The sequence below is a fragment of the Amaranthus tricolor genome, chromosome 9 (genome assembly GCF_026212465.1).
Source record: "Amaranthus tricolor cultivar Red isolate AtriRed21 chromosome 9, ASM2621246v1, whole genome shotgun sequence".
Taxonomy (NCBI): domain Eukaryota; kingdom Viridiplantae; phylum Streptophyta; class Magnoliopsida; order Caryophyllales; family Amaranthaceae; genus Amaranthus; species Amaranthus tricolor.
Window position 1 is genome coordinate 21,450,549 of NC_080055.1, and position 16,768 is coordinate 21,467,316.

Genomic DNA, 16,768 nt, shown 5'->3' on the forward strand with positions numbered 1-16,768 from the left:
TGTCATCGATTACTAATTGGTTCGGTTTTTTCGGGTACAGATCGGGTTCGAGCTTTATTTTTCGAGTAGATATCGGTTACGGATAACTATTGATCGGGTCAATATCGAGATAAGTTAATAGTCAGATTTTAATTGATGTATGCTCATTTACTTACAAAAAATAATTACCGATTGTTTTATCAGATATAGCAGATAAATCTGTAGCAGATCGGATCTACCTGCTAATGACCCATTTAACCTACTTTTTTTTAGGTCATTAAATTCATATATTTCAGGTCATTTGACCCATTTAACCTTAATTAAAGGCTTCCTCTAAAAATAAATGTATGCCACTTAATGCAGCGAGCACACGGTATTCTTTAGTAAAAGGCGAAAGAATAGTTCGCTTTGTGCTCACGGCGTGGCTGCGTAAGTTAGTATGAGATCTGTGGAAGTGATTTAAAGGATTTTTCTTTTATTAGTATCTTTCATAGCCGATGTGGGACAACTTCCTTTGTTATTGAAAGTCATCTTCAGCTGACAAATCCCTTAGCCGATGTGGGACAACTTCCTTTCTTATTGAAAGTCATCTTCAGCTGACAAATCCCTTAGCCGATGTGGGACAACTTCCTTTCTTATTGAAAGTCATCTTCAGCTGACAAATCCCTCAAATCTCAATACATGGTAATTGGTATTATCTTAGTTTTACGAAGTATTTGGCAAATGTTGATCCGTCTTAAATTTAATAAATGGGTTAAACAGGTTTTTTTCGAGTTAAAATATTCAACCTGAACCTAACCCATTTAATAAACAGATCAGGTCGGGTTGACCCATTTAATTAATTGGGTCAAAAATCTAAACCCAAACCCGCTAATTTCGAGTCGGTTTCAGATCAGGTTAACAGGTCGGGTCAGCTTTTGCCAGCCCTAATAGGCAGATCAATTTATTTCAATTAGTTTTATATATATATATATATATATATATATATATATATATATATATATATATATATATATATATATATATATATATATATATATATATATATATATATATATATATATATATATACATATATATATATATACATATATATATATATACATATATATATATATACATATATATATATACATATATATATATACATATATATATATATATATATACATATATATATATATACATATATATATATATATATATACATATATATATATATATACATATATATATATATACATATATATATATATATATACATATATATATATATATATACATATATATATATATATAGATACATATATATATATATACATATATATATATATATATATATATATATATATATATATATATGTATATATATATATATATATGTATATATATATATATATGTATATATATATATATATATATATATATATATATATATATATATATATGTATATATATATATATATGTATATATATATATATATATATATATATATATATATATATATATATATGTATATATATATATATATGTATATATATATATATATATATATGTATATATATATATATATGTATATATATATATATATATGTATATATATATATATATGTATATATATATATATATGTATATATATGTATATATATATATATGTATATATATATATATATATATATATATATATATATATATATATATATATATATATATATATATATATATATATATATATATATATATATATATATATATTCTGTATGCAATCTCTTCTGTATAGAACTTGTGTTCTTCCTTTTTCCATATTATTAGAAAATTGAAATTGGACTTAATTTGCTAAAATTAGGTGAAAATTTGATTCGGATTTATAACAGTTCGATTTACAATCGGTTCGGGTTTGTATCAGTTCGGGTTAAAAACAGTTCGATTAATAATCGATCGGGTTTGTATCAGTTCGGGTTAAAAACAGTTCGATCTTAATCGGTTTTAGTCAGGTTACATTCGGTTACGTGCATAATTCGGGTCGGCTTTGACTCGGGTCGATCACTATTCAGTTCGGGTAACATAGGTTAAGGTTTATATGTCGGTTATAAAATTCGGTTGCAGTTCGAGTTCGATTTTGCCCTTTTCGGTTATCAAACGGTTCGAGTGAAGTATCGGTTCGGGCAATTGCGGTTCGGTAAACCTAAAAAACTTACATTTTTTTGGGTAGGATAATTTTCGATTCCGAGTTGGATTTTCGGGTCGGGTTTGTTTTGTACAGCTCTAACTATACCTAATTTACTAATTTTTTACCATATAAAATCAATTAATATATGTAGTATCTTTTATTTAAAATGGATGATTATCGGATAACATACTAATTATTTATGTAAAAAATTAATTTTTATTAAAATAATCTATCTATACATTATACTAATGAAAAAACGATTAGGACGCATTTTGACTTTACGATAAAATTTTTCCCGCTCTTTTCATGTTCTTATTAGGAAAATATTTTTTGGCATATCTTATAATATCTTGTTGATTAGATTTGTTCAATTGATTAGTTACAAAAGCTTTTAAAACTATAGCTTATTTACCGATTTTTTACCATATACAATCAAATAAGATATGTAGTATCTTTTAATTATAATGGATAATTATTGGATAACATATTAATTATTTATGTAAAAAAAAATAATTTTTATTAAAATAATCTATTTATACAATGTACTAATACATAAATGATTAAAACACATGTCGACTTTACGAAAAAATTTTCCCGCTCTTTTCATGTTCTTATTAGGAAAATATTTTTTGGCATATCATGTAATATCTTTCTGATTAGATTTATTTAATTGATTAGTTACAAAAGCTTTTAAAACTATAGCTTATTTTTTACTTTTTTGTCATATATAATCAATTAAGATATGTAGTATTTTTTAATTACAATGGGTAATTATTGGATAACATATTAATTATTTATGTAAAATATTTTTTATTAAAATAATTTTGTAATTAATTAAGAAAAGAAAATAATTTTGAAATAGTTTTACATAGATAATCCTATATATTACTTGCATGGCTATACTAAAAAAAATTATACAATCAAATGGATTACACATTATTATTTTAGTAAATAAATAGGATAAGATATCGGCGAAATAAATTTCAAATGTTAATTTTATCACCTATGTTTGACAAGTTTATAATATATGAATAAATAAATAAAGTTATATGTTAATTTTTATGTGTTGAAATTTCTATTATTTTATGTAATTAAATCTACTCCATATTGTTTAATGCATAATTTTATGGTTATGTTTTATATATTAATATATTAGTAATATGTAAGTCTGTAACACTTTTACAATTTTTAAAACAAATTAACTCCATAGTTTAAATATGTTTATGAGTCATATAATAACTTAACTACACATACATGATTAGTAATTTTTTACTTAAATAATTTATAAACCGTGTTTGGCACGGGAATCTATCTAGTTGTAAATAAACATATTATAATTAGCTTGAAAACTACAAAATTGTTGTATTATGCAAAGTATTATTTTACTTCCAAAATGCTAAGCTTTTTTTTCATGTCAAAAAATTAATTTTAAATAGTTAAAATCACAAGATATATATAATAAAATATAATAATTATTATCATAAAAATCAATATTATAAAATAATTTGAGGGGATAATTCAACAAAGTTATATGTGTCAAATATAGGTATTTAATGAAAGAATAAGAAAATTAATAATTAATTAATTTAAGGAGATAATTCAACAAAGTAACACATGGCAAATCATGAAAATTTCTCAATCTTTATTCTTAAGCCACCACATGTCAAGTGATTGTTGAATTAGTTAATTATTATATAATATGATTATTTGATGAATTCATACAACAATGAAAAGATCAGAAAGAAAACTCAATAATCTCTCTCCCCTCCCCGTTCTCTTTCTTTCCTACAATGTTATCTACACTTGTCAAAAATCACAGTCACATTAGAAAATTATATAGTTAAAAACTAGAGCCAAGCACGTATATTAAAAAATAGGAGTATTATAGAAAGAAGGTATGGTGGAGCTTCGTAACAATAAAGTAAAACTTCAACAGCCAAATTAAACTAAAATATTCTCATTCTAAATAGCATTTGTTTGCAATTAGCATAAATACAAAAGGATAATACATAATAATCAGCTCAAACTGATCAATATAAATTAACCTGCTGACAATTAAAAAGAATTTAACTAGGCCGCTGGAAACTGATCACGTAGTAAATGCCAACGGACAATTTGGCCATCCATTACATTAACATCTTGTTAACCTACACTAAACGATTCTCCTAATCACCATAGTAATACTTCACTATTTTTGCTTAATAAGTCCATACTTAAGGAACCACATATATCTTACACAATTTCTACAAATACACCTCTTCGCATATACTTAATATCTTACAAGGTCGATTGCAACTTTGGCCAAAGGTTATGTTAGATGATAATTCTTTGTTCTGCAAGAATTCTGGACATAACTATGAAATAAGATCGCTCTATGGCTCGAGCTGCATGTCCTTGATTACTGCTAGAGGCAAATTAAAAACTTTTGGTGATGCGAAATATATGTACAGTGTTCCTGCTTATAAGTTGAAAGTTATAGATGATTTAGTAATTACCTCTGGGGTTGAAACGAGTGATTCCCTGAAAACGTAAAAATGGATTATGAATACAACTTTTGCATAGATTTATGAACAATGAATAAACTTGCAAAAGTTTGATGAATGCTGAATTGAACATCCGCAGGCCTCGACATATAGCTTACCTACGCCTCTCTGACTTGGCAAGATGCTTGGACATTATGGAGGCCTGCAGAAATAAAGACAGGTTAAATTGGTCCAGGATGAAAACCAGAAACATTGGAGAAAGTTGAGAAGAGAGGTAAAGAAGTTGGATGTGAACGACTTCAACTATAAAAGAAAATTTTAGTACAATGGTATGTTAGTTTCACTCTGAAATAAACAAAGATTAAGGTGCTAAATGTCAATTGTCAACCTAGCTTTGAGATAGCGAGTAATAATTACATTTGGAAAGGGTGGTTTTTATTCCTATTGAAGCATTTGACTGAAATTCAAATCAGAAGCTCAATGAACAAATGATTCATACTAAGACTGATTTGGACATTCAAACGCCCAACTACATGCCTGGATGATGTTTCCCATAGCCATTATATCCTATAACTCGACCAAAGTAGTTTTGGAAAGTAAAAATTGGTGGATTTCACAAAACAAAGAGCACGCTTTACACACCACAATGCACCTCTTAACGCAAAAGGGACAAGAGACTATACAGTGCATGAGTTGCAATTTTTTTCAGCTACACATTATCGGCTTATCAGTTGCTAAAACTGAGATACCTGTTCTTGAATTATGCTTCTTGCCTCCACGAGTTGCGCTTCAAGTTCAAGCTCCCTTTCAGTAGCTTCAGAAGTAACATCAGCTCCCTTTTGAGCATCTTGTAGCTGATATAAGCGGTCCTTCAAAAGTACAATTGGGAGCCAACAACATTTCAGTAAGTCAATGTTACCCTGAAAACATTGCAAAATGACGGGGAAGGAGAAGAGAGTAAGAGAAACCTTGATTGAAGCCATCTTTGCCCGAAGATTTTCCTCAATTTGACCCCTGGCCATGTGAAATGGAAGGTCAAAAACATCCTGCAACAAACACAAAATCAATTGTTACTTGAGTTCTTTTCCGGAGTCCGGACAACAATTTAGTCAGTTAGTCTATTTGGAGTTGGCAAGTAAAATACCGTTTTTCCACCAAAAGGAGATTGTGAAAGGTCATTCTCCAGTTTTTCATTGTTTGTCAAAGGTTGCTTTGAGGAACCATTTGGAGCATTCAGAAAACCGCGCATATCCTCCTGTTATCACGACAAGACAAATTTCAAGGTCATTTTAACTTTAGAAGGACAATCAGTATTTAAGCGTGCACACCACAACAATAGCAAAGCAACATGGGGCAAGCATACAGACTAAAACAAAAATTATATGGCTAAACAATTCTATAAATCAACTGAAGTCAACGGGAGACAGTATTTCTCAAGCATAGACAACTAGGATTGTTTAAAGTTTAGAAAATCAAGTTCCTACGCATATGTTTATTCCTGTAAATGCAATGATCCAGGAAAAATCAACTCCAAAGATTTACAGTACTTGGAAGCATTAAGCTCTATATACTTGAGCACGTTAATTCTTCTGTACGTAACTTGCAAAATGTGTAGTCGTGACCCAATTCATGGACCAGTTTCCTACTCAAAGGAATAAGTATATTTGGTATTTGTACACATCATAAATGCCAACATTGACTGACACAGTTTTTCCAAGTGCACATTCTGCAGCTATACTTTCTCAAAAGTAACTAATTATCAAGAAAAGAATGTTTAAAAATGGGAGTTGACACCATGACACTGTCCAAAAAGCCCAAAAAGAAATAAAATGAAACTCAATAGAAGAAAAGTAGATAATGTGAAAAAAATGATTTCCGATTGGGTAAACTTTAGGATGGATCAATTTCCGGTTGGATCAACCCAACATGTCAAGGGTTTATTTAACAAAATTATTATTTCCAAAAAAGTATATAGAAATTCATTAAGTAAACAGTATTTTAAAAACATACAAAAATACCACTTTTTCAGCATCAACAAAGAATTATCGACTCGAAATTCAAAAAATGACCCCCGGCCCAAAATGATAGCATGAAACTGAAAAGGCGACAAAATTGGAAAATCAATGAGTCAAAATTTGAATTCGAGTTACTATTGGATTTGACCCATTTTGAGTCGAGTCAGTTGCAGGTTACAAAATTTTTTTATGTACGAACCACTAATCTTTGGTCGGGTTTAGAGATATATAATTCCAATAAAAAATTATTGGTTTGAATGAGAACATGAAGATTTAGGTACATCAAATACAAGCTTTTCATATATTAGCTTTAATCAACTTAGCTCATGTCCATTCCCATTTGAGCCAAAGACTCATAATTCTTGATTTTGGATTATAACGAACTAAAGTAAAATGGCTCATTAAGGGAGTGTTTGATTTAAGGATAACAATTTCCGAAGAAAACAATAATCCACGAAATTTACTTCCCCATCGAAAATGCATATGTAAATTGTATCTTATGTTTAGTTTGATTGAAAAACCATCAAGCTAAGAGGGAGAAAAGGTGCTAGATTGAGAGAGTGGAGGTAATTGGACACCTTCCAATTTTTAAGGAAAATGAGACAAAAAAAAAACCCTTTCCATCCTAGCTTTCGATTTCAATCTCTTGTCCAACCAAAAAATAGAAAATGAGGGGAACAATGTTCTAGAAAACCTTTTCCCCAAATGCAGACACCCCCTCGATCCAGTGCACTTTGTATCGATGTGAAGTTGCAGACAATTATTTAAATTATCAGTATACCAGAAATAGAATTCGTTATGGTAAGTTTTTTTAGCTTACATCCAACCCACTAATAACCAAGCTTCACGGGAACCAATAACAGCATTGCGGTGATGCAATGTACGATGTTCTTGTTTTTCTACGCTTAATCAACTTATCTAGTACCGGTATTTACAAACTACTTTACAAAGCGGATAAATACTTGTAACAAGTTTCTGATCATGGGGTGAACCGTGAATTTCACTAGCTTTAAACAGAGCATGATCAAGGATGCAACGTTATGATATTTAATCTGCAATGTAGACTCAAGTGAATCAATATAATTAGTATGCCTCTTGAGAACTAATTAGAATTTAGGAAGTGAGCAAATCTAACCAAATTCTGTCGATCGAAAATATTATCAAATTTAGTAAATATAAAGTTGTACTTGAGATAAGAAATGTACTTATTGAGAGAACAAGACAGCAAGATAATAGGACTTGAATGAGTCACTCAAATAGCTGAGAAGTGGGTTAAATTTTTTATAATAAAGATGTGATGATGCTTGAAAGATGCTGACACATATGCGAACAAAGCCCTACCTGCATTGATCTCAACAAGGCCCTCAAATCATTGTTTTCTTGCATCAGTTCTTGATTTTTAGCCTCACAAGCATCAACCTGTGAGCATATATTAATCAAACTAAGTTGAGCTCTTTGTTTCCTAACCATAAATTGCTCTGTAAAAGACAATGAACAAATTAAATTGATTAACACATTCATCACTTCACATACAATTTTTTTGTAGAAATCATTGTCAGTCTTCTTTCCATTCCATGTACCACGCTGCCTCCCTTCTTTCTGCACACAAGATAAACTAATAAACTCACAATGAGAGAAAAATGAAGCTACCACTACCAATCTGGTATGACATACCTGCAGCAAATTCATTATCTCCATGCCTGATCTGGATTCCTTCTTCTTCTCATTCACAACTTGGTTCAGTCTCTCCTATGTATACAAAAACACAACATCAATTCCAGGTTTTTCCACAAGATTTGATCCTCCAAACTCATAGTCTCTTCAATCAAGGTGAAGTTGCATACAGCTCCAGACTTCCAACACAAACAATACCTGCAATTTTATGTACTCTTTTTCTCTTCTCTTCATCTCATGCATTTGTTGAGTTTTCACTTGCTTTTGTGAGATGCAAAAAACAAACCAAAGTGTCAAAATAAGGATTCAAATTGGAGAGGAAAAAGGGTAGGGGAAGTGGATTCACTCAGCCAGGAATGGAACTCTAACCTGATTGCCAATTACCATTTTCTGGAATTCGTCCCTCTCCTGCTGCAGCTTCTCAATTTGTCCTTTAAGAGCAGCTGTTTTCTTAGCTTCCTAAAAAAAGAAGGAACAGTCACAAGCAAGCTTTGGCAGATGATATCATTACAGTAACAGTCAAACATATGCAATCACTTAACAAGCTAACCGATTGCATTAATCTGCAATTTTACAATTACTAGTACTGTAGCAGCACCTTTAGTGACTTGGTCCCTCACTATCAGAAGTCGAAGTATTAAAATATCTTTAGCTCTTTTAAACAAGTGCACATCATGATTCAAATACTGCAGTACACCACTCGGGAAAGGCAACTTTCACATGCAATATTGGATTCAGAATGCAACATAATTAGCACAAGATGTTGGAACTTCAAACTCATCTAAATTGCAGGTTGCAGCATATTCTATGCAACCCAAGTCTTTTTTTATTTGGATGAGAAAGAATAAAGTTGTATCACTCATTATTTTCGTACTGAAAAGGAAACGAGATTCAATTTTCTTTAGGGGGAAAGGAACCTTTCAAAATCAACACAACAAAATCACCTCCTTTGTTGTCTCTTATTCTTCATCCTTCACAGAGAATGCTCCCTCAAGTTCATTATCAAAATCAAGGTTGAAGTGTCTTTTTAAAAATGAAAATAAAAAATTAACAAAAAAAAATCATAATTAAGAGTATTAGGGTATTGTTTTGAATAAATCAAAGTGCTGAATTATTGATAATATTATAACTCCACAACAAGCATAATTTTACACTTTTAGTTAATGATAGGATAAGTTACCAAGACCCTAGAGATTTAAAAAACATTCATATCTTTCGATTGCATACTCTGATACTCCTATCAAAATATCAGATCTACCAGAAAGAAACAGTATTAATGTATAAAAAATGGATGGAGATTCATATACAGTGAACAATGAACTCCAACATATGAGCAGTACACTTATTTCCATACCATTCGAGTAATGGTTGCTATTTCCCTATCTTTTGCTTCCAGTTGTGAGTCAAGCCTCTCAATCTTGGCCTCTAACCTTGATATGTCGGAGTTAAGGCTGCATCAGAGTCCATCAAAGCACCAATAAGCAAGTGTATATAAACTAATATACAGTGAATTTCATACTAAACAATCAATCAGACAAGATGCCTTGATAATTCAGTTTTGTAGGCGAGAAAGTAATGCACAAAGTTTCATTAAATATACCAACTTCCTGCTGAGCTTTGGACGAAATTATTTAATACTATACGAGAAGAGGTCGGTCTATTTCCAGAGCCTGCATTGATTATCTAACCCACGGACCCAACCCAACATGATATTCAAAAAGTTTCGCAATACAATGGAGTCAATAATAAGTCAGAATAGAAAAGAAAATTACCAGTGCTCTGTCTATCAAAAGTTAGGTTTACAAATTTTTAATTGACTCTCACCGATCTAAACGTTTCTCAAACCCTATGCCAATTGCCTCTCATGTCTCATTCCCTCCAATTTCATCTCTAGAAAACATAGCACAAAGTTGATTGTTCATATTGATCAAAAAAAATACTCTAGTTTGATAGCTATGACTCTTGTACCAAAAACCATCCCTGCTAACTTTTAAGTTGCTCTCGTTATAAGCACAAAGCAGGAGATGAAATTTAAAAACCAACTAGATTTAGAGTGCATCCCAGCCGGCATAATTTATCATGATGGTGCATAACTTCTTCACAGCTTGAGTTCATCACCAAGACTTGACAAAGCAACAAGATGATCTTAATGAAACTTCACAGTACACATTAGCTCCATGTCATTCTCAATAAAGTCTAACAAGCTACACCCACATGATCCTGTCCTTGTATACTATAACAAATAAATCAACAGTTCAAGAATAAAGCTCAATCAAGGATCACATCAAGGAGAGAGGTTCAGATCAAGGGAGCACCATTTTTATCTGGCACTGCAACAGCCGTAAGATCAAATACAAACATTTTCAAAACTTCCATGGTATCATAATTAAAATGCCAAGAGACATTTTGCACAAAGCTTTTATTTTATTCAGTCAAACAAATTTTGGTTCTTTTTGATGCAAAGTCGAATGTTCCAAGTTCAAAAATTTAGTATGATAACCAATAACCACTAGGGGGGGGGGGTTCAGAATTTGAACCCTAAACCTCCAGTCTAAAATGCTTTTCCAATAAGCCACATCCTTTTATTTAAAAATGTTAAAGCAAGTAACAATACTCGTGACAATGACATTAACTTTAAACATATTATCAAATTTGCCCATTCATGTACATTGGAGGAGGATGGTGAGGATGTGTCAAGTTGCGTTGGTTAAAGGTTTGGAACGATAAATGATGTGGTTAACATGGGGCTTTTGAGGTTTTAATGAAGTAAGGAACCAGGCCTTGAACGAGTCAAGGCATGGGAGAAAGGATTGCTCGATCGAGGCATTGAAGAGGAAGCAGCGGAAGCTGCTCGAGTGGGGTGGTCGTTCGAGCCAAGAGATGCTCGTTCGAGCCAAGAGATGCTCGTTCGAACATGTTAGCTAGAAGGCTCCTGTTTGCTGTACTGTAGGCTGCTCGTTCCAGCAGTGTGTTGGCTCGTTCGAGCATGCCCAGTCAGAAGAGTCCAACAGTCACTTTTGTTACTGTTTTGTGTATTGATTGCATTACTTACTTGTTAATTGTAATGTTTATTGCTATATTTATTAGCATAGTTAAGTGGGTGTTAATTGTGCTTTGTGACTCAAAGAATGGTACTCACCTTCAACTATAAAAGGGAGTATCATTCATAGAGAAAAGATCACCACAAACACATATTGTGAGAGAGCTTTACTTTGATGGAAACTTGAGAGTGTTCATCATTGTTTAAGCATTTTGTGATCTTGAGAGATTGTTCTCAAGATAAGGGGAGGTTTATTACATTGAAATTGTTGAATTTCAATCTAATAAAACTACATTTGAGGGGAGGTATCTAAGATACCTCATATACACTTGTGTTCATCTTTTGCTTATATTTTTCATTTGTTTTTCATTGTTAAATCTCTTTGAGGCTTTCATTTCAAAAACGGTATGCAAAATTTTTCTTTTAAATGGAGACTCAGAAATTTTCAAACGCACATCAGCACCTCTTCACAGATAAGTTTAAACAAAATATTGATGTGTCCTGTAGTTTACATAGCAACCTCAGGAAATGAACAAAAGAAACGAATGACAGAATCCACACGTTTGTCACTACTAAGCAATCAGAACTTAAGCCTAATCAACTATAGGCTATTGGAAGTTGGAATTACATATTCATAGAATTATCAAAAGCATCTAACCACACACATTCAGGGGACAAATTGCATAAGTCAGACGACAAGATCATTGAAATCAAGAGCAAAAAAAATCTTAGCTTTCAAATCACTTGAACAGTAATTTTGAGTGCCTCCAAAGATTTACTTCCAAAATTAACCATAACCACCTGAAATTTTCTATTAAGGTAGGAAATTTTACCGTTGTCTTTGATCATTTGCAGTTTCACGAAACTCAATATCACGTTGTCTCTGCTGCAACAAGGAGTAAATACAATTACAGGTACGAGCGACGGACACCTGCCAAAAATTAAATTAAAAACTAAATCACTCACATTACACAAAATTCAAACAAGAAAATCGAGCTAATTAGAACACAATCGTACCGGATCATTCGCGAACAGATCAAGCGAAGCCGAAAATCCAAAAATAACAAGTGTCTGATTCAAATATTTAATACAATGGTCCAAATTGCTCTCATTCGCGAAATTCGTCTCACTGCTCCATAACGACAAAAAAAAATCACAAATACAAATATCAAAAACCTAACTTACCTTTACATAATCACATTGCATTTAAAACTAAAGAAACTGACCTCATTGCGAAACCCGAAGACGAAGGAGACTGTAACAAAAAAAAGGAATTAGAGAGAGAATGTTAGGGTTTATAAGAGAGAAAAAGAGAATACGTACAGGAGAAATGGCGAAGTCAGTGTCAGAAGACGGCATTATGGCTGATAATACTTGTTGACAGCTTCAAATTCTGCGAATATGGAGGAAGGCGACACAGAAGAGAGAGAAAGTATAGTATTTTATAGGGATTACAGATCGAAGGAAGATGACAGTTCAAGAGAGAGAAAGTAGTGATGGAGGAGAGAGGATTTGAAAATGAGATTTGAGTGGTTTTGGAGGAAAAATCAAAGAAAAAGGGAAGTGACTGTGAGTGAGCAACGGGTGATTATTTTTGAAATGACAAATGGGAAAATTTTAAAGTAGTTAATTAGTTAAAGATGGGGTTACGGATTTTATTAATATAAAAAGATAAAAGAAGATAATTTATACTCATAAAAAAATGGGATTAAAGAGTGTCTAGTCTCAAAAAGATTTTAAGATAGAGAGATTACTGCTACAAGAAAGAATGAATAAAAATGACCCACAAATCTGTATTTTATAATACAAGTTGGACCATTAGAATAAAAATAAAATAAAAAAATTAAATAAATGAGTATATATGATAATTAGGATTAATTTTTTTCAATGTATGCTAATATTAACCTTAATTGTCACCCAAATTGCAACCTTAATTTAATTTTTCACTATTTGGCCGAGTATGTTCATAACTTCACGTACGATTGCACTTCCTTTAAGTTGGTTATATTCTTTTCTTGATACTATTATAGAAAATTGCAAGAGACCAAATTTGAAGAAACTTTCCAAACTACTATTTTACCATTGCTGGCATGATTAGGATTATCATCTGAAAAGCCAATAAATTAAAGACTAAAACCATAATTATAGCAAGCAAAGCTCAGATATAACATAAAAAAAGACAATGGTTTCTAAAGCACTCATCAAAAAAAATTAAGTCTTAAACAAATTTAAAGAAAAAAGAAAAATAAATAAGAGAATACGAGAAAACATACTTATTCAATGAAGATTTGTGTGTTGCTATGAATTGTGGCAAAAGGCGAATTCAAGGTTTGTTAAAAGATGCTAACTGACGGCATTCAACTTATGTATAAAATTATATGCCTTAAGATACTAATATATGTGTTGGTTAAGTTGGTAGAACCTTTGCTATGAGAATTTATTGGCTTGGGTCCAAACCTCCTTAAGCACATTTTTAAATATTATCAACATCACATGATTTTGTACAAAATTCACCCCTAATTGTGATTTGCATATTTGAGATTGAAAGAAGAAGGAAGTGTTTGGGAAACAATTGATAGCTGATAGTTGATAGCTGATTGAGTGGCTGATTTGACCAGCTGATTTCATTAATTGGTTTGACTAGCTAATTTTGAACCCGCTGTTATGAACAACTTGTTTAAAAACAACTTATTTATATCAATAAGTTGTTTCAACTAGTTAGTATACTAAACATTAGCATTGACTTATTTGAACACTCAATCCTCTATTTGTATCAAAATAAGCTTAAATTGCTCAATAAACCATTTTGCCAAACACCATCGAATGAAAGAAAGAAATGAGAAAGATGATGAATAGGTGGTGATGGCTGATGAGACCTTAAATCCAATGATAATGAAAGCAGTTGAGGAGGGAGTGAGAGAGTCGAGAAGATTGTTGTTTGTTTTGAGATTAACCTGGAGTAAGTTTAAAATGCTAGAAAAATTATAAAACAAAATGTGTTGTAAATCGCTGGAAATGGCCATCTAATCATGCTCTTAAGGGTAAAACTTTAAAGACAAGTATTAAAGCCAACTCCTCTTCAATTGACAACATCAAATAAGGCTATATTTGTTTTTGGGTTCATCCATTATGCTACCCTCACATCATAAGCGATTGTTTGCTAGCACTACTTGGGTTGTCGCTCAAGTAGTAGCTACAACTTAGTTATGAACTCGTATGCTACCAATTCCTAGTATAATAGGTCGTACGAGCCAAAATGTTAGCTTTGAGAATGATCACAAAGCGAAGCCAAGTGAAAAGTCATTGGAGACTTAAGTTGGCTCCCTATTAATATTTAAAGCGTGACTAATCTATAACTACAAAGTGATAAAAGGTACTAAACTACGATGACATAATGACCTAATTGAGATTAACCATCCCACAAGATAACTTATAGTAACCACTACTTCCACTTCTAATTTAGCTTACTTAATCAAGAGGGTATAAGTTTATTAGGTTTTCAACCACTCTTATTGAGGTCCACTAATGTTACATTAAGCCATTATCAAGGATCGACTCTCTCCATCCCTTAACATCTTCTAATTATCCCTCTTAGGCTCATTAGTTATACCCACAAATAATCCCTTTAAGGATGAGCCTCAGGTTACCTTAGCCTAAACCCTAATTTAGCATATAAATCAAGATTAATTATGTTATATATTAAATTAATTTTTGACTCTCACCCTTACCATATTTGAATTACATGGTAGACTGGCGGAAAGAGAGGGTTTAATGAAACTAAACCTAAAACCTTACCCTGGGATAGTGATACTTGTTCTAATTAAAATAAGACTCGATTGTTAACTCTCATTCGTACTTTAATGCTAGCTCACTGATCATATCAATACATAATCTAAACCTTGGTCATAACACAAATATTAAATTGAAATTCTAAACTTAATCATTGTTCAACCCCATGGATAGTAAATCCTGATTGAAGTCACTGCTCACATATCATAATTGTTGTGTTAAGTACTGTTAAGAATACTACTTATGCCCATGAACATATTTCATAATTCCTTTTTTTACCCCTTTTATTTTCATTTCATGTAATATAAATAGTTCTTTTTTTCATGAGTTTTGTAATGGGATTATATTGATTATGTTCAAATAAAGTTTCTGTATGTTTGATCTCATGCGTTCCTCTTTCCCTTTTAACATGGTATCAGTTGGAACGATTCTTGTCCCATTACCTTTTTGATTCCTCCTTTTCTCTGCTTTTCACCATTGTTGCTGTTTTCTTTTTCTTTTTCTTCATCTTCTCGTTTTCCTCAGGTATGTCTTCTTCCCTCTTTCTTTTGTTATGTTCTTGATTTTTTGTTTTCTTTATAAATCCTGTTTGTTATTCATCTCGTTCTTTTTCGATTCTTCATCTTGGGTTTGATTTTGCTTCTTCCTTTTTCGATTAATTGTTTTTTTTTTCTCTGGGTTTTTCTTTTCTGTTTTTCGATTACAATTTGATTTTCGTTTTCTTTACCCCTTTGCTTGTCCTTTTTCTTTCATCCTATTTTCGTTTTTCGATTAATTATTTTGTTTGTTTTCTTTCATCTGGGTTTCTGTTTTTTTCTTTCTTTCGTTTTCCCTCTTTCTTCCTCATCATGTCTGCTGATTCCATCAACGATTTCACATCCAACAATTTCAATTCTCGTATCATTGATCTCACCACCGATCCGAGCACCGTTTTTTACATCCACCCCTCCGACACCACCGCCCAATCCTTCGTCTCTGAAAAATTCGAAGGGCAAAACTTCATCACCTGGAAATCTTCTATGATTATTGGTCTTTCCACTAAAAATAAAATGTGTTTTGTTGATGGATCCTCACACAAACCATCACCCACTGCCCCTTTATATCAAGCCTGGATTTGCTGTAATGATATGGTCAGAGGATGGATCCTCAAGTCTTTAAGCCCTATTATTGCCAAAAGTGTTTTCTTCTTCAAGACTGCTCAAGAAATGTGGCAAAATCTTGAAGAACGTTATGGCCATACTAGTTCTACACAACTCTTTGCTATCCAAGAAGAAATAGCCACTATACAACAAGATAATGATGATATAGCTGTTTTCTATGCCAAACTCAAAGTGCTTTGGGATGAATTAGATGAGGTCAGCCCTTTGCCTACTTGTGAATGCCTCCGCTGTACTTGCAACCTCACATCCAAATTCCTTAAGGTTCTCCATGAACAACGCCTCATGCAATTCCTGATGAAGTTAAAAGATGAATACAGAAAAATTCGAAGTAATATCATCATGATGCATCCTTTGCCCAGTATCACAGAAGCATACAAGATGGTCTTACAAGAGCAACACCACACCACTCTCACACAAAATAAGACTCATCCTGAACCTCTTGCTTTTACTGCTGACA

The 16,768-nt window shown here is 31.9% G+C and overlaps 1 protein-coding gene and 1 non-coding gene across 5 annotated transcripts; both read right to left on the reverse strand.

Annotated features, from left to right (window-relative positions):
* Positions 1 to 290: 290 nt before the first annotated feature.
* On the reverse strand, positions 291 to 406 carry LOC130824670 (U5 spliceosomal RNA). Its single transcript, XR_009046762.1, has one exon. It is a non-coding gene; the product is annotated as a U5 spliceosomal RNA (small nuclear RNA).
* A 3,685-nt stretch (positions 407 to 4,091) lies between these two features.
* On the reverse strand, positions 4,092 to 12,978 carry LOC130824489 (uncharacterized). Of its 4 annotated transcripts, none has more exons than XM_057689526.1 (16): positions 12,686 to 12,978; positions 12,589 to 12,617; positions 12,380 to 12,491; positions 12,196 to 12,293; positions 9,677 to 9,773; positions 8,692 to 8,781; positions 8,521 to 8,583; positions 8,323 to 8,397; positions 8,182 to 8,247; positions 7,990 to 8,067; positions 5,778 to 5,888; positions 5,602 to 5,679; positions 5,383 to 5,502; positions 4,792 to 4,835; positions 4,646 to 4,670; positions 4,092 to 4,551 (listed from the first exon to the last, which is right to left on the reverse strand). In XM_057689526.1, exons 1-16 carry the CDS (start codon positions 12,719 to 12,721, stop codon positions 4,549 to 4,551), a joined length of 1,125 nt encoding a protein of 374 aa, XP_057545509.1. In that variant the 5' UTR covers positions 12,722 to 12,978; the 3' UTR covers positions 4,092 to 4,548. The 4 variants fall into 4 exon arrangements, with proteins under 4 accessions (XP_057545509.1, XP_057545508.1, XP_057545507.1 ...); XM_057689525.1 differs by having other exon boundaries at positions 4,092 to 4,554; positions 12,686 to 12,924; XM_057689524.1 differs by having other exon boundaries at positions 4,092 to 4,572; positions 12,686 to 12,924.
* Between the last annotated feature and the right edge of the window lie 3,790 nt (positions 12,979 to 16,768).